This window comes from Elgaria multicarinata, chromosome 19 (assembly GCF_023053635.1).
Source record: "Elgaria multicarinata webbii isolate HBS135686 ecotype San Diego chromosome 19, rElgMul1.1.pri, whole genome shotgun sequence".
In the NCBI taxonomy this organism is placed as follows: domain Eukaryota; kingdom Metazoa; phylum Chordata; class Lepidosauria; order Squamata; family Anguidae; genus Elgaria; species Elgaria multicarinata.
Genome location: NC_086189.1, coordinates 15,420,891 through 15,442,478, shown reverse-complemented (window position 1 = coordinate 15,442,478; position 21,588 = coordinate 15,420,891). Strand labels below are relative to the sequence as shown.

General features: G+C 47.8%; 1 protein-coding gene across 3 annotated transcripts in view; it reads right to left on the bottom strand.

Annotated features, from left to right (window-relative positions):
- MAPKAP1 (MAPK associated protein 1) overlaps nt 1-21,588 on the bottom strand; it is a 176,328-nt gene that overhangs the window by 16,995 nt on the left and 137,745 nt on the right. For all 3 annotated transcript variants that reach the window (XM_063144547.1, XM_063144546.1, XM_063144545.1), the window contains 2 exons: nt 18,821-18,961; nt 10,311-10,448 (listed from right to left, as the gene is read on the bottom strand). In XM_063144547.1, coding sequence (XP_063000617.1) covers nt 10,311-10,448; nt 18,821-18,961 — 279 coding nt within the window. The remainder of the gene's footprint in view (nt 1-10,310; nt 10,449-18,820; nt 18,962-21,588) is intronic.

Sequence of the window (21,588 nt, the reverse complement as noted above, 5' to 3'; positions counted from 1 at the left end):
ATGGGGAGCTTTTTGGGAGATATGGAAGTAGAGGCGGAGCCCTCTGCTAGCCCTCGCCCCTTTCAAAGCTGACCCCGCACTCTCCGCACACCACTGCCCCCCCACCCCCAGCCCCTTGTTTTGGAAGAGATGATAAATAAATCAAATTCCACTAAGCAGGCTTTCCGCAGTTGCAAGCAGCCCCTTCGCCGTGTCTGCACCTCATCAATCACGCCATTGTCTGCTTGAGAGCTGAGCCTTGTAAATGTCATATCCACTCAAGCCCAAGGAGAAGTGAATCCGAACACGGCAAAGGAGTTTTAATTGGATAGTGTAATTAAACCGGGGGCCGGGGGGGGGGAGAGGGACAGAGAGAGAGAGAAAGAGAAGAAGAAGAAGAAGAAGAAGAAGAAGAAGAAGAAGAAGAGAGAGAGAGAGAGAGAGAGAGAGAGAAGGAGAAGAAGAAGAAGAAGAAGAAGAAGAAGAAAGAGAGAGAGAGAGAGAGAGAAGAAGAAGAAGAAGAAGAAGAAGAAGGAGAAGAAGGAGAAGAAGGAGAAGAAGGAGAAGACAGCGAGAGGGAGGAGAAGGAGGAGGAGGAGGAGGAGGAGGAGGAGGAGGAAGAAGAAGAAGAAGAAGAAGAAGAGGAGGAGAGAGGGAGAGAGGGAGAGACCCAGCAAGCTGCCTTTGGCAGGACGGATGGAGCCCGCGTTTACTAGGGCTACAAAACGGATCTGTTAAAAAGGAAAAAGCAACGGACAGCGTTCTTCCCAGCGGAAATCTGGTGCACTTTGCACAGCCCGTTCTAGAACGGAGGCTTCTCAGTGGGCTGGGTGGGGAGCAGGATTTGAAGCAACGAATTCGCACTCCCCAAACGAATGCGCGAACCGGAACGCCGTGACCCCTTCGGGCGCTTTTGCGCTTCTCTGCCCGATACGACGAAGGCCTCTGGCCCGAAGCTGCGTCCTTTAAGGAAAAGAGTGCGCCGAAAGGCAATTTTGGTGCTCTAGAAAGGCAAGTACTTAGGGAAAAGTACTTGCAAATCAATCAATCAGGCAATATTAGGGGGACGTTATGCCCCCAAATGCATACGGATTTTCACACGGGTCTAATCAAGATAAAACTCATTTGCAAATTGATGCGGAAATGAACAGAAAATCGTGTTTTGGGGGGGGGGGGAAGCAAAAGTTATAGAAAGCGAAACAGACAAGATTTGTGCATCCCTAGTATCTAATAAACTGGACTGAGGTTCTTTGGGGGTGTGCCGGAGTGAGACGGCTGCGTTTTCTGGGCCAAGGGCTGCCATCCAGTGTATGTTTACAGGCGAAGAAGCCCCATTAGAACTCACTGGGGCTTGTATCTGAGTAAAAGTTGCATAGCATTCAAATGTGAGTTTCTGAAGGAAGGAGATTAACTGGGTGAAAGACTGCCTTCAAATCTACTATTTTTGAAAATGTATTTGTTTTAGGGTTGCTTTTAATTCACTTTTTATTTTAAAGTTGGTTTTGTTTTGTTTTTACTATTGTGACTTGCCTTGAGCCCTATTTCCTGGTGGAAAGGCAGGGTATGAATGAAATAAAATAAAATGGGTGGGAAGGAATTCCTTAGCCTGATTATTGGTCAGCATCATGCCTCAGAGGTGCTCAAACTTCAACTTTGTGGGATGTACTTTCACAGAATCATAGAATAGTAGAGCTGGAAGGGGCTTATAAGGCCATCGAGTCCAACCCCCTGCTAGAAACATGAGGCTCACTAACCAGAGCCAGGTGCAAAATTGTGTGTGTGTAGAAATGGAGTCAATTACCTACCGTACCCCGTGAGCCATACATTGTAAATACAATTACAAACTTACATCTGAGTTGCTAGAGATCCGGGATTCTGACAAAAAGCTTATAAAGTCCCCGGTAGAGCTATGCAAACACATGGTCAAAGGCAACCAATGTGAGGTTAGGCTTAGAGATTGTGACTGGCCCAAGGTCACCCAGCTTTGTGGATGAGTGGAGATTCAAACCAGGATCTCCCAAGTCCTAGTCTGATACTCCACCACGAGGGTGACGTGGCCTGAAGGCACAGCAAGCCATCGTCTTTCTCAAGCTAGACAAGTCCAGATCTCATCAGGGCCTGGATGGGAGGCCGCTTGGGAACCTCATGGACGCCATCTTGGATTCCATCATGGAAGAAACGTACTGAACGCACTTATTTATCTATTACTAGTATTTATAGTGCTGCCTTCCTAGCACAGACATCCAGAAAATAATCCAACTAAGGTACACTTGCAGGATAGCATAAATAAAAATTGATCAACCAACAATTAAACCATCCGAATCGGGAAAGCAAAGGATGGAAGCAGGGAACTCTTTATTGTTTCAGAGGCAGTATCGAAAAAGGCCGGTTGTAAAAGAAATCTGAGGTGGGCAGAAAGAAGATCTCCAGATGTTTTTGGATTTCAACTCCCAGCATTGCATGTTGGCAGGGTCTTTGGGGGATTGAAGTCCAAAACATCTCGAGATCTACTTTCTGCCCACGCTTGTCTTAGATGACCACTGGAAGGTGAGCAGCGATGGTACCAAGTGGACGTCTGGTGAGACAATGTTCCAAATTCGGACCATGATGGAAACATCTCTAGTGCCCGCTTGGGGTACCTCTGAGAAGGACCTCCAAAGCCCACCTCGATTACTTAGGCAACTTCACATGGAAGGAGGCGATCCTTGAGATAAAGAAACATATAAGCTAAAACAAAATATCCTCTTGTCTTGTAAGGTGTCTTGTATCCAATGGTGCTTGGTTATAATCCAATCACCAACCTATTTGATGCCCAATGCGTACGATCCAGCAATTCGTTTCCGGGCGAAGTATAAAGTGTTGGTGAAGTCCTACATGGTTTGGGTCCAGGTTACATGCAGGATAGTCTTCTCCCATACAATCCACCCCGCACACTCACGTCCTTCGGGAAGGGTTTACTCTAACTAGGCTGGCAACTGTTACCCAGAGGACCTTTTCTTCTGCCGTCCCCAGACTCTGGAATGGCCTGCCAGAGGAGATTCGTCAGCTTAAAGCTCTCCCTGAGTTTAAGACAGCTGTAAAGACAAGTCTCTTCCGGCAGGCCTATCCAGATGAATCTTAAACCTAAGAATTTTAAGACGCTGTGATTGTTATTTTAATATTGTATTGGTTTTAGATGCTCTTTTAACTAATTTTATGTATTATAGAATCATAGAATAGCAGAGTTGGAAGGGGCCTACAAGGCCATTGAGTCCAACCCCCTGCTCAATGCAGGGATTCACCCTAAAGCATCCCTGACAGATGGTTGTCCAGCTGCCTCTTGGAGGCCTACTGGTGTGGGAGAGCCCACCACCTCCCAAGGTAACTGATTCCATTGTCATACTGCTCTAACAGTCAGGAAGTTTTTCCTGATGTCCAGCTGGAATCAAGCTTCCTTGAGCCTGTTATTCCGTGTCCTGCACTCTGGGAGGATCGAGAAGAGATCCTGGCCCTTATATTTGGTGTTGTTCCCCGCCTCAATCCAGAGGGAGAGGCAGGTAATAAATTATTATTATTATTATTATTATTATTATTATTATTATTATTATTATTATTAATCATCCCAGATGATACCTTTCGCTTTAATTGTGGACTCCACCTTAAAACCCCGAAAACAAAAACAAAAAAAAAGCAAACGGCATTTGGGGCTGCTAATTTGGCTATTCCTTACAAGCCGGTCCGAATCCTGCCGGAGAAAGCTGTTTTCGTGCCGTTGCCGAATTCAACGGGAACGAAGACGGACTCGGGTAGCAACATCAATCAAAATGTCGGGGCTCCTGGCAGCTCTTGACAGTGAGGTGGGTTCAAAGGTTGCAGGATAAAGAAAAGGGAGTTTTTTTTTTTTTTTAAGGGAAAAGCAGCACTCTGGTTCGGCTGCAATATGCCCTCGTTGGAAGTCTTGCGGAGGTAAAACAACCCCCCCCCCCCCGGCCCTTTCTGCATTAGGCAGGTTTCATTAATCTTCTTGCCATCTTCCTTAACTAGCCATGCAGAACCGTTCGATAGCAAGACACATCATGCAGAGGCCCCGGTGCCTATTACCAGGTTAACATTCTGTTAAGCCCCAGCACAACAATCGAAAGGGAATCTGAAAACCCGCGAGCCGCAATGCCGGCAATTAAATTACAACTCCGAGCCACCAGAGTACGTGCGGGGCCCGGAGAGGAGGGAAGGGCCACTGGAGAATTGAAGCGACTTGCTGGCCGTTTCCACAACAGCCGTAATACAAAAGGATGGCGACCTCCTTTTCGGATTGGAAGGATTTCACTGATGAACAGACGTTTTCCTGGAGGCGAAGGCTATCCATGGCTACTAGCCCTGATGGTTGTGTGCTATCTCCAGTCTTCGAGGCAATAAGCCTGTGTGCACCAGTTGCTGGGGAACATGGGTGGGAGGGTGCTGTTGCACCATGTCCTGCTTGTTCATCCCGGGCCGATGGCTGGTTGGCCACTGTGTGGACAGAGTGCTGGACTAGATGGACCCTTGGTCTGATCCAGCAGGGCATTTCTGATGTTCTGAAGAAGGAGGAGGAGGAGGAGGAGGAGGAGGAGAAGAAGAAGAAGAAGAAGAAGAGGAAGAGGAAGAGGAAGAAGAAGAAGAAGAAGAAGAAGAAGAAGAAGAAGAAGAAGAAGAAGAAGAAGAAGAAGAAGTCGTGCTTGTTCATCCCTGGCCGATGGCTGGTCGGCCCCTGTGTGAACAGAGCGCTGGACTAGATGGACCCTTGGTCTGATCCAGCAGGGCTCTTCTGATGTTCTGAAGAAGGAGAAGAAGGAGGAGGAGGAGGAGGAAGAGGAGGAGGAGGAGGAGGAGGAGGAGGAGAAGAAGAAGAGGAAGAGGAAGAGGAAGAGGAAGAGGAAGAGGAAGAAGAAGAAGTTGTGCTTGTTCATCTCTGGCTGATGGCTGGTTGGCCTCTGTGTGAACAGAGTGCTGGACTAGATGGACCCTCGGTCTGATCCAGCAGGGCTCTTCTGGTGTTCTTATTTTCTGAGCTTCTGTAGCAGCCAACTGTGACTTTATTTTTAACTTTCCTCATTTTTTTCCCAGTGGTGTGGTGGTTCCGGGGATGTGGGGGTGGTGGAAGGAATTGGTTCTTGGACTACCTGAAGCTGCCTGAGCCTGGTTTAAGGATTGCAGTGATTCAGGAAGGACAAATCCATCAATGACGCTGTTCAGGCTAAGCCACGGCGGTTAAGCATTTGGAGCTAAATGTGATGGCTTCGCAAGGCGTGTGAACCATTTCTAACCCCGGTGGCCACATAACCACGGTTTAAACATGCTCACTAACCCCAACCATGGCTTAGCGTGTCCTCTGAACAGGCCCAGTAGCTCTTAGACCTGTTGGCTACACGGACCCTCCATTTTAGAAGCAGTGGGCCCCTAAATTCCACCTGTGTTGGAGCAGGAGCAGTGAGGGAGGGGTGTGGCCCTCACGTCCAGTTTCCCCTGAATATGAGCCAACGGTGCGATCTGGCTGCAAAAAAAGCAAATGCTATTTGGGGCAGCATTAATAGAAGTACAGCTTCCAAATCGCGTGAGTTACTGGTTCCTCTCTATTCGGCCCTGGTTAGGCCTCATCTAGAGTATTGTGTCCAGTTCTGGGCTCCACAGTTCAAGAAGGATGCAGACAAGCTGGAGGGTGTTCAGAGGAGGATAACAAGGATGATCAGGGGTCTGGAAACAAAGCCCTATGAAGAGAGACTGAAAGAACTGGGCATGTTTAGCCTGGAGAAGAGAAGATTGAGGGGAGACATGAGAGCACTCTTCAAAGACTTGAAAGGTGGTCCCACAGAGGAGGGCCAGGATCTCTTCTCGATTCTCCCAGAGTGCAGGACACGGAATAACGGGCTCAAGTGACAGGAAGCCAGATTCCGGCTGGACATCAGGAAAGACGTCCTGACTGTTAGAGCAGTATGACAATGGAACCAATGACCTAGGGAGGTGGTGGGCTCTCCCACACTAGAGGCCTTCAAGAGGCGGCTGGACAGCCATCCGTCAAGGATGCTTTAGGGTGGATTCCTGCATTGAGCAGGGGATTGGACTCGATGGCTTTATAGGCCCCTTCCAACTCTACGATTCCATGATTCTGGGTGCCCGCTGTGGGAAACAGGAAGCTAGATTAGATAGGCCTTTGGCCTGAGCCAGCATCTTATGCTCATATTTATGTTCGAATGGATTTGAAGGGAAACAGGCCCCTTCAGGTCTGTAGGCAGCCCGTTCATCAAGGGAAATGAGCATGAAAGGCAAGGAAAAAGGAGCGCTTGGCCAATGTGTGTTTGTCCGTCCCCTCCCCCCCCCCCCGCAGACGTCCTACAAATCCGGTCACCCCAGCCTTCCAGCGGGATGTCGCCAGCCCTCCGCCACCGGCCACGTTCCATCCGTGGGGTTCGGTTTTCGAAAACAGGGAGCCGCTTGTGTAACTGGCTCCCGACCCGTCTTCTTCTCAAACAATGTAAAGAGACATTAAGAGAATCAGATTTCCTTTAAATTACACTATTGCCCGAGGACATAATCGCATTAAGCTTACTACGTGGCTTCCTTAAGACTTTATATTATGTACGCTTAATTGAGATACAGGGCTCTTTTTGGGCTATAAAAATGGCAGCTCCTTTATTAAGGCTTAAATCTTCCGTCTTAACGACGGGGCGCTTCCCCTCAAGATTCAAAACCTGCAAAATCTTTTGTGATAATCAGATGGCGGTTGATTTAAACAAGCACTTTATAGATATGGTGTTTGCAAGATTCTAATGGGCATGGGATTTTACTAGGAAGGCCATTAGCGCCTCTCCCAGTGCCTGAGTTCAAGCAGCCGGATTTATTTGGCAAATAAAGATTCAGAGCCTAAAGCCAGCCCAGCGCACGAGGTGCAAATATTCTCAGCTGTTCCCAAACAGCGAAGGCCAATTAGAAGCGGAAACGACTCCAGCACAACCAGGCGGACGAGGCCTTTGTGAAATGGAGTGGAAACCATTTTGGAATTCGGTAAGGAGCTACAGGGGAAAGACCCGCTCGGAACCAAGCCTCGGGGAATATTCCAAATGGTTTGTAAACGGGAAGTTGGTGCTGGAGCGCTGAGGAATTGGAAGGGCTTTCTTTTTAGGAGCGCTTGAACCAGAAGACCCTGACATGGTTCGCATGTCGCAATAGCCCGTGGTTTGTTAAACTGCGGGTTGTGAATGATGCGGGCCTGAGCATGCTAGTTCTTGCTACCTGGGTTATTTATTGTGACCTTCGAACTTGGAAGTGTGGGTTGTTTGTGGAGGAACAATCCAGGGTTATAACCCAAGAACAAAGCATGGGTTTGAAGTCTCACCCAGCAACCCACAATTCTGGGTTTGGATGTCACGATCCCTGGGTTGACTAAATCAGTGGAAGCAGGTAGCCTGGAGACCTGGTCACTCACTCCTGCTCTTTTGTGGCTACCCAGGGTTTAATCGAACAATCCAGACTTGTAACCCAAGAGCAAAGCATGGGTTAGGAGTCTCCCCCAGCAACCCACAATTCTGGGTTCAGATGTTATGAAACTAGTCCTGAACTTCAATATATGGCAGCCAGGTTGATCACTGGTACATCTAGGGCAGTGGTTCCCAAACTTTTTCAGGTCACCGCCCCCTTGGTTCCACAAACTCATGCCCAGTGCCCCCTACCCTACACTATAAAAATCATTATTCATAATAGCGGTTTTCAACGACCCACTAAGGAAGGTAAGAACAATAAAATTCAAAACAGTAACTATTAATTGAATATTTATTCAAAATCCGAAACACCCGCCACAGGGTTGCCGAGGGAGGGAGGGAAAAGAGAGCAAACGCCTCTGTTTTGCAGCCAGTGCGGCGGGACACACCAAGCAGAGTATGTCTCTTCATTAGCGTTCTGGTGCTTTTGAAACATTTCAATTCACCGTTAAAAGGACTCTTCTTAAACGGTATTAATACATGTGTGGATTCTTCCCCTATACGGCTTGGGACCAAACTACCTTCTCCCATAAAAATGTCCCTGGGTTTTAAGACCTTCTGGAGAGGCGCTTCTCAGAAAAGACCACCTCGAGCGCCCTCTGCCGCCCCTTTGCCTCTTAGCGCCCCCCTATGCAATCCCACCGCCCCCAAGGGGGCAGTACCGCCCGCTTTGGGAACCATATTGGGGAAGAATATTGGGGAAGCCATATAGGGGAAGAATCCACACATGTATTAATACCGTTTAAGAAGAGTCCTTTTAACGGTGAATTGAAATGTTTCAAAAGCACCAGAACGCTAATGAAGAGACATACTCTGCTTGGTGTGCCCCGCCACGCTGGCTGCAAAACAGAGGCGTTTGCTCTCTTTTCCCTCCCTCCCTCGGCAACCCTGCGGAGGGTGTTTTGGATTTTAAATAAATAATCAATTAATAGTTACTGTTTTGAATTTTATTGTTCTTACCTTCCTTAGTGGGTCGTTGAAAACCGCTATTATGAATAATGATTTTTATAGTGTAGGGTAGGGGGCACTGGGCATGAGTTTGTGGAACCAAGGGGGCGGTGACCTGAAAAAGTTTGGGAACCACTGGTCTAGACCATGGATAGGCAACGGGGGGTCCACAGACACAATTTGCCCCTGGACACTTTTCTCGGTGCCCACCAAAATGCCCTTCCCTGCCCCCCCATTTTTAAAATAAAAAATAACATATTTTCGTACTGGCAGCTAGGGTTGCTGTGAAATAGGTATCAGCTGAAAACTGTGGTTTCAACAGAGTTGTTTAGTGTGTTGGGGCTCAGACCCCACCTCTGCTTTGTACACAAGTCTTTGGGGCACTTTATTTGTGCTTTGCCATGCCTCCTACGGCAGCCATTTTGTGTTGGCACCCTCGACAGTTTCTCAAGGTGCCAGACGCGGCCAAAAAAAGAGAAAAGATCGCCTATCCCAGAATAGACTATACTGGGCGAGAAGAGCCAAAGATTAGAATCAATCTAAGGCAGTTTCCTATGTTCATAACCTGGAGGAGGCTTTTGAAGGCGATTCTCTCTCGCGGATGGAACCAGTTTATTATCCGACCCACAAGTTCACGCCTTCAGAGGACGCGTCTGCCTTTAACAAAAGAGCAAAGGCGTCTCTCCGCGCGGCGGAACCGCAAACCCATCCGGCGCACCTCGGAAAGGCGAGATGGAGGACGGTTGTGTTACAAGAGATAAAAACACGGAAACAAAATATATTGCAGGACTCAAAACCCCTTATCTCCTCTCAGCCTCACTCCCCGTTGCCATAATTCATTTCAAGGAAGCCCCCGGAATAATTTTTGATGTAAACTCTGCTACAAACATACATCACTTCGCCGATAAGATCGCGGGGCTACGAAGAGAAGCGTCATTCCTTCACGCACCCAAATATGAGCGCTCCTTTCCGCCGCTTCAAAGTTCAAAAGCAATGCGTCGGAGAAAAGCGAAGGCGGGAGCGCTGCCTCTGCTGCGAACCTCCCGCAGTGCAGGATGGGACCGTGCCGAAAATGGCCAGCGAGCGGAGGACGGGTACAACAAAACCACAGGTTTTTAACTGTAAAAGCGCCTTCGAGCGGCAATGACGCAGGATGGATTCACCTCCGCTTCGGACATTTCTACGAAGCGAAAAACCCGCTTCCTCCCCAAATCCAGGCTCTCCAGCTTCCAGACAAGGAGCCTTGACTGAAATCCCACAAGGTGTTCGAAACGTACGCCCTTTGCCCTTCTACACGGGGGCCGACGTTCAGTGCAGTTAAGAACAAAGTCCCTTTCAAGCCGCGCGCAACCTGTACGCTCCCGCTCAAAGATCCCCAGGGGCTCGCCTGGCATTTCGAGCCGCAGAATCAACCAAAGCGGTCTGAATAGGGAGCCCTTTCAGGGCCCATGTCGGGCTCGCGGGAGAGTGAATAATTACGGCTCACAGGAGTTTTATCGGGCAGGGGAGGGAGAGAGGCTGGTTCTAAAAACCAAGTCTTGCAATTGCAGGGTCTGATTCACGAAGGCAACCGGAGGGGTATCCAAAGGGCTGCCGACGTCTCCTCCACCTCGTCCCTCCCGCAAATTCAATTCCTCCGCGCAAGGAACTGTAATAGGTACTGGAAATTGGGAGGACAAAATTTAGGGTGGTGTGAACGGAAGTACACAGAGGTCTTTGGATCTCAGATCCCCTCTGTTGACATTATTATTATTAATGCCGGCTTTTGGCAGGGAGGATCCAGCTGATATAGGGACGGATTCGAGGGCCGTCTCATCCTCCTGAGATTTGGCTCCTTCTGGGGCAGGAGAGAGGATGGGAAAGCGAAGATGGAAGGAATCCCAGGTGACTTACTTGGACTCTTTTCTTCCGCAAGATCGCAGGTGCACAGGAGTTCGGAATCAATGGAGATGGGCTTCTGTTTAATCCAGAATTTGGTGCTGGCTTTCTGGTTCGTCACGGGATCCACTTCCACCTTGTCTCCCGAAATACCTGAGCACCCGGAGGAAAGCAAAGGGGATAAGGAAAACAAGCCAACAGTAAGGATTGGAGTAAAAAGGTTAAACTTCTCCCCCGCACATACACCCCCTCTCCTTTTTACGGGACACCCTGCCTGTTGTGAGCAGGGTAAACGTTAAGGACTAGTAGCATTTCTCACATTTGCTGGAAGCTGCTCCTGGTGGATCAGAAAGAGAAATGGACACCACAAAAAAGGGGGGATACCTCCAGATATTCAAACAACATCCTTGGTTTCTAAGCAGCAGCTCTCAGAAAGGAATTTAAACCTGAGCCAGTAGTTCAGACCTGTCAAACAACAAATAGCACCTCTGAGCATGTGCAAAGGGCCTCTCCCTCATTACTGAGAGACGCTGCTTTTCTGCCACGGCTTCTTTCCGCGTCATTCCTGTAACATCTGGATCTCATAAAGAGACAAGATGACGGACCCCCGCGGGTTGGAATCACACCCGTGCCGTGCAAACAAACGGAGTCCCTAATGTTATTGCGCATTAAAATTTAGCTGCAGGTTTCTTGCGGCTGAGCAGAAAATGCTCGCCGTGGGATGACCACTTTGAATTTCACTGGTGAGTGGACAAGAAAGAAAGAAAGAAAGAAATTAACAAGAAGAAACGAAACGAAACTGAATAGCGATTTCGCTCATCCAAAGGAGCAAACTAAGAAGTTAATCCACCCTGGGAGAGGCTCATTAATTTATAACAGATTCTGTTATGGGTTCTACACCCCCCTTTCTCCCCCTCTTCTCCTCCAAAGCAACAACCTTGCCGTGCGGAGCAGAAATGGACGGCATCTCATTGCTTAACTTACAATTACAAGGTTTCTCCTCTGACATGAGTGACCAAACCTCTCTATATACTTTTTCATAGTGGCAGCTGTGCGGAGAAGACTTAAAAGTAATTACATTTTTAGGTCATGAGTTATAGGTCAAGGTCACGCTGAAATAGGCAAAAGGAATACGGAGTATTTAAAAACACCACGCAGAGAAGGCCGTTTCTTTGTTTAAAGCCCAAAAGAAAGACGGCAGAGAGACCCTTTCCTTGTTCGATATTTTTTTTAAAAAAAAGACAACGCGGCGATTATAAAATATACTTTTAAAAACTGAAATGAGAAGGCTGCAAAACACCAAATCTTTGGCGAATTTAATCCAGCATAAAACCGGGGGGGGGGGGGGGGGAGGTATCAAAACCACCAAGCGTCAAACAGCTTTGCGGCAAAGGGACTGAACGTGGTTCTCCTTCTGAAAAAGTAGTGCGCAGTGGCCCTGATCCACAGCTGTATGCCCACAGAGAGTTGGAGGGAAGGAAAGACATTCCCATTGTTTAACAAAAGCAGACAAAAAAGCATTCTGTGAACCTCAAAAGCCCTGATCACGGTTCCAAAGGAATGTTCGGCAATACATAAGGAAGAAAGAATCATTTTATTTATTTCTGTTGTATATACCCTGCCTTTCTATAGCAAATAACCAAGGGGATGATCGAAAGAGATAATAGAAGGATAATACACCCATAAAGCAAGAGATAATATACCCAGAAAGCAGCAATTAAAATCGACATCAAGTGAATCGTATAAAAACAGCTATCAAAAGGTCAGAAACAGCAGCAAATCTTATTTAAAAAGCAGGATCTGGGGGAGGAAAAAGCCCACTGAAAGTAAACAGCGGCTGCTGCCCCACAAGAGGCAGGCAAGAAAGCAAGAGGGCCTGGGGCTAGGGGCTCTTCCTAGGAAGGTAGGTTGAAATCCTGAGGGCCACCACTGAGAAGTCCCTTTTTTTTTGAGGGTGAAATAATGCTGTTGTTGCCCGCCTCACTCCTGACACCACGTTGCATTGTTTTCCATAGGTGCTGCTGCTGCCTTCAGGAAAAACTTCCTGTTAAAGCAGCACGACAACAGAACCCATGACCTAGGGAGGTGGTGGGCTCTCCCACACTAGAGGCCTTCAAGGGGCAGCTGGACAGCCCTCTGTCAGGAATGCTTTGAGGTGGAGTCCTGCATTGAGCAGGGGGTTGGACTCCATGGCCTCATAGGCCCCTTCCAACTCTTCTATTCTGTGATTCTATGATCTCTTCTCGATCCTCCCAGAGTGCAGGACATGGAATAATGGGCTCAAGCGACAGGAAGCCAGATTCTGGCTGGACATCAGGAAAAAATTCCTGACTGTTAGAGCAGTACGACGATATAACCAATGACCTAGGGAGGTTGTGGGCTCTCCCACACTCAAGGTCCTCAAGAGGCAGCTGGACAGCCCTCTGTCAGGGATGCTTTAAGGTGGAGTCCTGCATTGAGCAGGGGGTTGGACTTGATGGCCTCATAGGCCCCTTCCAACTCTTCTATTCTATGATCTCCTCTTGATCATCCCAGAGTGCAGGACACGGAATATTGGGCTCAAGTGTCAGGAAGACATCAGGAAAAACATCCTGACTGTTAGAGCCGTACGACAATGGAACCCATGACCTAGGGAGGTGGTGGGCTCTCCCACACTTGAGGCCCTCAAGAGCCAGCTGGACAGCCCTCTGTCAGGGATGCTTTAAGGTGGATTCCTGCATTGAGCAGGGGGTTGGACTTGATGGCCTCATAGACCCCTTCCAAATCTACGACTCTACGATTCTATGTGATGTTAGTATCCTGCCTTCCCTCTTCAGAACAGCATTTTCTCCCCATCAAAGCCTACGAGGTACGTTACACTGAACGAGGGAAGCACCTCGCCCAAGCCCCCACCCCACCAGTGGCTTTGAACCTGCTCATCCCTTTCACCCTTTGCCTCTAAAACGTGACGGGCACTGAGGATGCTCCAGTCACAGCAATTCCCTGCTCTCGCTTTGCTGTGGCTTTACCATCGCATGGGAAAGCTTTCCCATTGGGGGGAAAGAACCAAAATATGGGGAGGAGAGGTCACAGGAGCCAGGTTGGGGGCGTGCGAGAGTTGGACTCGTTGGCCTTGTAGGCCCCTTCCAACTCTGCTGTTCTATGATCCTATGAATATTTAGCTGCGCTCCACGTTCCTGGTTTCTGCAGAAGTGCCAGAGCCTCGCTTTTGCAAATGGGCCGTGGCGGTTCTGGCACTGTGTTCAAGGATCGGACCACTGGGGGTTTCCACAGTGGAACCCCCCAGTGTCTAGGCCCTAAGGCCCAGGGCAGCCCTCTTGGTTCTGGAGAGGGCAGGCCACCCTCATTTGGGGACTCTGACAGCTTGAACAGGTCACTGCAAACCGGGCTTGCGACCCACTTGTTTCAAGCTGGGGGCGGAGGCATCCCGGGATGGAACGAAACAGTGGCCGTTGCTGCCCCTGGTCGCTCCTTCTCCCAAACGTAGGTGGTTCACAACAGCCGACGCTGGAAGGAGACTGAAGGCAGGGCGAACAGGTGACCTACACGCAGGTTGTCTTAACCTTAGCTCCTGCGGGCGCCAAATGTAGCGTAAACCTCATTTGGAATCTGACCACCGCGGAAGGGCCCCGGGAGCAGCTCTGCCGGCGAAGTTGCACATTTCAATTAATCAAGCGGCGCAATTTGTCACCCGGAGCACCCACCTCTCCCATCCGAGAGGCCATATTTCAATTACGCGCCGTGTCAGCGGCCCAAAAAGGAGGCCGGCGGCGCGGAAATCATACGAGGAAGCCGGGTTCTCCATCAGGACGGTGCTTCTTTATTAGAACGATTCACTCCAGGCAGCCTGATCATTAGTTGTCCAAAATCTACATATCTCCCCGGTGGAAATATTACCAGCAGCTGTCGCCCTGACGTTAAAAACTTCTTCGCGTTTTCGCTCGGCAGAGCGGCCCAAGACGGGGCAGCGCAAAAGGAGAACGCATGGGCCCTTTATACTGGAAATAAACCAGATTACTCCCCTCCACAAAGAAACACACCCCTCGATAGATTAAAAAACACATACGAACAGCCTTTTCTCTTCCTTATATTAAAAAAAAAAGGAGGAAGAAGAAGAAAGGAAAACAAAAATACGCTTCATTCGGTGCTGCTCCAAGAATTCGCAACGGCGGAGTCAATATTGTTAATGCACCCGTGTTAATTTGATAGGATTTGTCAGGTAACTCCACTGGAAAATTATATAAAACTGTTCCAGATGAACAGATGATAGTGACATGAATTAAAGTGATAGAACAATAGTGGAATATAAACCAGAAATGACACCCAAAGTGGCTGTTGATTTATTGCTATCCTGAATCTGGTACTGGGCTTCCATGTATATTAGCACTACAAATCTGGGTCCATTTAGCCGAGAGATGCTCATACATACATCACCGACTCCTGCTCCAAGCCAAGGTCACTTCTCGTTGCATCAATCTTTTCCTACCGGGGCGACTTCACACACACACATGCACACACACACACACACGCACACGAAGAAGAAGAACCAGAAGCTGTGCAGCTATCTCGGGTGTAGCAGCCTCCCTGTTCCCCAACCCGTTTCATCTTTTATCATGTAAAATGCACTTTAAACTTCCTATTATTTTTATCTGCAGAATTGTTGCCGTATCCCCCCCATCCATTATAACCGTATCAATGCATCGCCCGCACCTGCTCGCTCACACGGACCTCGCCGCGGGACCAGATCCTTTGTCAATTCTGTTCTTGCCGCCGTTGCCAAAAACCCCAACACACTTTTGGTATTTTCATGCGCCGGCTTTGCGTACTACGTTGGAACTCCTGCGGGGTTTTTTTTTTAATCAGCTCTGGAGCATTTTTACAACCCAATCCGATCACCCCCCAAAAAACTGTCCTGGCCCCGTCAACGCCCACAGTTTAACAGTGCAGAGTTGGGCCTAATCTACACCGAGCAGGATATTACGTTCTGAAAGCGGTATATAAAAACTGGAGCATCTCCCCTGTGAGGGAAGGTTACGTCAGCTGGGATGGTTTAGCTTGGGGAAAAGGAGGCTGAGGGGAGACAGGATAGAAGTGCACAAAATTATGCCTGGTGTGGAGAATGTAGAGAGGGAGACATTTTTCTCCCTCTCCCATAATACTAGACCCCAATGGGGTCCTCCCATGAAGCTGATGGGTGGGAGATCCAGGACAAATAAGAGGAAGGACTTCTTCACACAGTGCGTAGTTAAATTATGCGACTCACTAACACAGGATGTCGTGATGGCCACCAATTTGGATGGCTTCAAAAGGGGGTTGGATAAATTCCTGGAGGAGAAGGCTATCCATGGCTTGTAGCCCTGATGGTTGTGTGCTACCTCCAGTATCCGAGGCAGTAAGCCTGCGTGCACCAGTTGCTGGGGAACATGGGCGGGAGGGTGCTGTTGCACCATGTCCTGCTTGTTCATCCCTGGCCGATGGCTCGTTGGACTAGATGGACCTTCGGTCTGATCCAGCAGGGCTCTTCTTACGTTCTTAAAAGGCAGGAGCCACACCAAGCACTATGAAAGGGATAGCAATGTGTCCACGGGGCCCAACAGTTGTCAGTGCACTTCAATACCACTATAAAGCAGTAGTGTGGCTCCTGCCTTGTATATTGTATTAGTTTAATATGTTTTTAACCAGTTGTATGCATTTGATTTTGATTTTGTATTTAACGCTGTTCCCCGCCTCGATCCAGAGGGAGAGGCGGGAAATAAATAAATATTCTATTCTATTCTATTCTATTCATTACACCAGTTTTAAAATCTCTTCACTGGCTGCCAATTAGTTTCCGGGCAAAGTATAAAGTGTTGGTTATCACCTTTAAAGCCCTACATGGTTTTGGGTCCAGGCTACCTGCGGGATCGCCTTCTCCCGTACAATCCGCCCCGCACACTCAGGTCCTCCGGGAAGAATTTACTCCAGTCAACAAAAGCAAGGCTGACAACTGTTACCCAGAGGACCTTCTCTTCTGCTGCTCCCAGACTGTGGAATGGCCTACCGGAGAAGACTCATCAACTTAACAGTCTACTAGTATTCAAGAAAGCTATCAAAACTGATCTCTTCCGGCAGGCCTATCCAGTGGAATTTTAGGATGCTTTTAAAATGTTTTTAGGATGTTTTTTAGGATGTTTTTAACAATGTATATTATGTTTTAATTATTATGTGTTTTATCGTTTATTGTTGTTCCCTGCCTAGATCAAAATGGAGAGGCAGGCAAGAAATAAATTATTATTATTATTATTATTATTATTATTATTATTATTATTATTATTATGACCAAGTGGACAGGAGCAGGCGGAGGAAACTTCGGGGCCTGCTCCAGTTGGACTCCCCTCCTTCAGGAGCAGGACAATCCCATCAGCCCTGTTCTTGGTCCATTTCATTTCTCTCTCTCTCTCTCTCTCTTTTTCCTCTTCCCTCCTAGACTCCTTTTCCTTGTGTGTTGTGTTTTTCTTAGACTGTAAGCCTGAGGGGCAGGGACTGTCTTTTTTGCTAAGTGTGAGCCACTCCGAGAGCCTTTTTTTGGCTGAGGAGGGGGGGTATAAATATGATAAATAAATAAATAACATAAATAAATTATTCTATATACCGCTTTCATGGTGCAATATCCTGTTTGGCGTAGATTAGGCCTTGAACCATGGAATTAATTTGGGCCCCCATGTGAACATCCGTGAAGGTTTACAGTTGGAAGAGGGGGGTGGGGAGAGATAAAATGTGTGATGGTCCTTCGATGACTTCGCGCGGTTTGTCCCTCCGTTCCGAAACCAGCGCAATCCATTTGTTTCCTCTCTGCGTTCACCATTTATCTTTAGTGATCTGTCACGACCTTTTCAAGCTCTTATTTCTGACAGCTTCCAGATACAAGTGAGTCAAACTTCCCTGGAAGGAAACTATCACCCCCAGATAGTTTGCTCAAGAGCGGAAAACACGCCGAACGCTGCCCTCCGTCAGTGCCAGCGTATAAATCCTCCCTTAACAAGACAGGGCAATAAAAAACAACCAACAAAAAACAGGAGGGGAATATATATATATATATATATATATATATATATATATATATATGACAAGCTCCCAAATGGATGTAACTTTCTGGGAAAGAAATCTCTCGCCCCGCTCTCGGCCTCGCAGCCACTCGAGACCTGAAAGGGTAACGGTTAAGCGATCACAGTTTGGAAAAAAGGAGAGAAAATATTAGGGCTGTGCACCACCAGCCCGAACCGGTTCGGGTCAATCCGACCCTCCCCTGATCTGCTCCGGAACCGGATCCAGAGCGAGATCTGGAGGGCTGGATCGAGATTCGGATCCCAGTTTGCCCCTCTTCCCCACTTACTTGCTTTCTAAACATGGTGGCAACAGCTTTGTCCTCCTTCCCCTTTACCTGGCTTCGCCGTCCGGCGCTGCACAGACTGAGCTGCCGCCAGGTAAGCCCCCCTCCCCCCTTACCGAGATCTGCCGCTGTCACCGGCAGCGGACGGGGGAGCCAGGTAAACTCCCCTCCCCCACTTCCCTGGGTCCAGAGCTTCAGAACGGTCCGAATCACTTCGGACCGCTCCAAACCACTCCACACCTCCCCCGATCCGATCCGGAACCAGGCATCAGAGGTGTGGATCGCTCCGCTTTGGATTCGGGGACCCGAAATGGAGTGGAGCACACCCCTAGAAAATATCCCGCACAGATGCGGCAGATGAATCCTGCAACCCATCTGAATTCTGCGAGTTATGCAAGGCAGAAACCCCAGTCGGAACAATTCTTTCCACTGTGCCCTTCAACGGTTCTCACGGCATGGAATCTCATCACCCAACCAGGAGGTACGAGCGGGAAGCGAGGACGCTGCGTCTCGATAAAACGGAGCAGTACCGCTTTAGAGTTGCTTGAACTTAGGCAACTGGTGGCCTCCAGAAGTTCTGGACTAGAAGTCCCATCATTCCAGACCATTGGTCATGAGGACTGGGACTGATGGAAGGCATCGGCCAACATAACTGGAAGGCACCAGGAAAGCGGGAAGACAGCAGGGTAGGATTACATTCTTGGTTTCCATTGGCATGGAGTCATAGAATCATAGAATTCTGGACTTGGAAGGGACCACAAGTATCATCCAGTCCAGCGGTCTTCAACTGGTCCAGACCCGAGAACCACCTCAGACTCCCAACCTGGACCCACTTTCACACTTCCCAAACATGGCGGCAACAGCTTTGTCCCAACCAACCTGGACTGATCTCATGACCCACTTTTGGGTCACGACCCACCAGTTGAAGGCCACTTGTCTAGTCCAAACCTCTGCAACGTGCAGGAAAACCAACTAAACCATCCACGAGAGGTCCAGCCTCTTCTTAAAATCCTCCAGGGATGGAGAACCACACCCTCCGTAGCTAGACCGATCCACTGTTGTGTAGATCTTACCATCCGTAAGTTTTTCCTTACATTCCATCGAAATTGAGGTTGTCGTAACTTACACCCGTTGTAAGCATACAGCCTTGATTTACCTAACTGGACGTCCGTCGTGAATCGAAGCCTGTGGATCATGCTGACTTTGAAAGACTTATAATGGTGACTGCTGAGCATGTCTTGGACGGTAGCGATGTCGATCTGCGGGTCCTCTTCGGAGATCTCCTCTCCTCTCGAACCTGCACCAAAATGAAAAAAGGAAGAAGACCAAATCGACACATGGTGCGTTAAAGGGCTAGACAGCAGGGCCCCCCAATGTTTTAGGGTTGGTGGGCTGATTTGGGAATTTTGAGGGAGTGTCTGCATTTGTGTTGTACCCTGCCTTGATCCAGAGGGAGAGGCGGGTAACAAATAAATAAATATATTATTATTATTATTATTATTATTATTATTATTATTATTAATTATCATCTTTATTTCGATGTGAAAGACTGGTTTTGTGTTTCAGAGCTCAGACCCCCCCCCTCCCCACTTCTGCCTTGACGTTCTCGGTCAAGTGACTTTTCTTTTAGCCTCCCCGCTTTGCCTTCTGGGAAATGAATGTCCTGTGACTGGCCACGCCCACATGGCAGCCATTTTATGAATGGGCAAGTGGACCCCATGGCTCTTGGTTAGTTAGAAGTGCCCATGACACTCCCTCAAAATTCCCAAATGGGTTAACTAACTAACCAAGTGGCCCATTCATAAAATGGCTGCCATGTGGGCGTGGCCAGTCACAGGACATTCATTTCCCAGAAGGCAGAGTGAGGAGGCTAAAAGAAAAGTCACTTGACTGAGAACGTCAAGGCAGAAGTGTGTGTGTGTGTGTGTGTCTGAGCTCTAAAACACAAAACCAGTCTTTCACATTGAAATAAGAATGATGATGATGATAATAATAATAATAATAATAATAATAATAATGATGATGATATATTTGTTACCCGCCTCTCCCTCTGGATTGAGGCGGGGTACAACACAAATGCAAACACCATAAAATACATATAACTAAGTAAAACATTTAAAACTAATACATTATTAAAAGCAGCAGATTATTAAAAAGGCATCTTAAAATTCAACTGGGTAGGCCTGCCGGAAGAGATCAGACTTTATGGCTTTCTTAAATGCAGGAAGACTCTTAAGTTGACGAAGATGGCGCTTCGCAGCATCATGGCCTTCCAGTTTTTATGATACAAGAAATAAAATGAAAATCAGGAGGGGAAGTGAATCTGGTGGGTATAAAGAGAGGTGTCTGGGGGCAACGTTGCGGACCACAGGACTAGTGCGACAGCAACCATTGGTAGAACTGCAAGGCAAAAGAGCAGATGTTCTTCGGATCCAAAATCAAATTCAATACAATTCAGATTGTACAGAGGACAAGCCATTAAGTGACAGATATTGGGTTGGACACAAGCCCGACTGAAATCAAGGGGACACAAGTCTTGGTTGACTTGTTCCTTTGCTTTCAATGGAACCGACAATCAACTAACTTAAGAGTGGATCCAAATCAGTCAAACAAAATCTTTATTTATTAACATTATTGTTGACCCACCCAGTGCGATATGGCTGCAAGAAAGGCCAATGCTATTTTGGGCTGCATTAATAGAAGTATAGCTTCCAAATCGCGCGAGGTACTGGTTCCCCTCTATTCGGCCCTGGTTACGCCTCATCTAGAGTATTGCGTCCAGTTCTGGGCTCCACAATTCAAGAAAGATGCAGACAAGCTGGAGCGGGTTCAGAGGAGGGCAACCAGGAGGATCAGGGGTCTGGAAACAAAGCCCTATGAAGAGAGACTGAAAGAACTGGGCATGTTTAGCCTGGAGAAGAGAAGATTGAGGGGAGACATGATAGCACTCTTCAAATACTTAAAAGGTGGTCACACAGAGGAGGGCCAGGATCTCTTCTTGATCCTCCCAGAGCGCAGGACATGGAAAAACGGGCTCAAGTGACAGGAAGCCAGATTCCGGCTGGACATCAGGAAAAACGTCCTGACTGTTAGAGCAGTAAAACAATGGAACCAATGACCTAGGGAGGCTGTGGGCTCTCCCACACTAGAGGCCTTCAAGAGGCAGCTGGACAAGCATCTGTCAGGGATGCTTTAGGGTGGATTCCTGCATTGAGCAGGGGGTTGGACTCGATGGCCTTGTAGGCCTCTTCCAACTCTACTAGTCTATGATTCTTCCTAGGATATCTAGGCAACGTAGAAGAGGCATAAAAACCAAAATAAACTCAAGACGGTAACAGCAGAAACATAAAATATTCAGATATTATTTACTTCATAGTGTTCTCCTAGCCATTGCATAGCTGCATTCTGAAGGGAACCCCCCCACCCCCAGGATAACATCTCATTATGCCAAAACGCCAATTATGAAAAAAAGTTTTTTTTTTTAAAAAAAAAAAATTTTTTTTTACGATGTTGGATTAACACCAATTTAAAAATTACTATAACGTGACACACAATTTTTTTTTTCCCACAGAGCAATTTCAACGCCAGCTGCTAATAAAGCATCTTAGCTGTAAATGATAATTCAGATGCTTTTAGATAAAGTGGTGCGTGGATACGGCTGAGAAAATTGATTTAGCTTCTCGCAGAAGATGCGGTGAGATTGACACATTTTGTTTAATATGCCGGCTAATGTAGTCCTAAAAGCCGAACAACTGCCAGTTTCCCAGCCTTAAATTTTGCCGTGAGAGATTAATGAAAACTTCTTTCTTTCTTTTTTAGCTGAAAATTATTATTTTTTTTAAAAAATAAACGAGAAGATGGGATTTTAGCAGAGAGGCCTGAGAAACGGCAGTAAAAACCCGGGACGGAGCTTGTCAGTTTTTA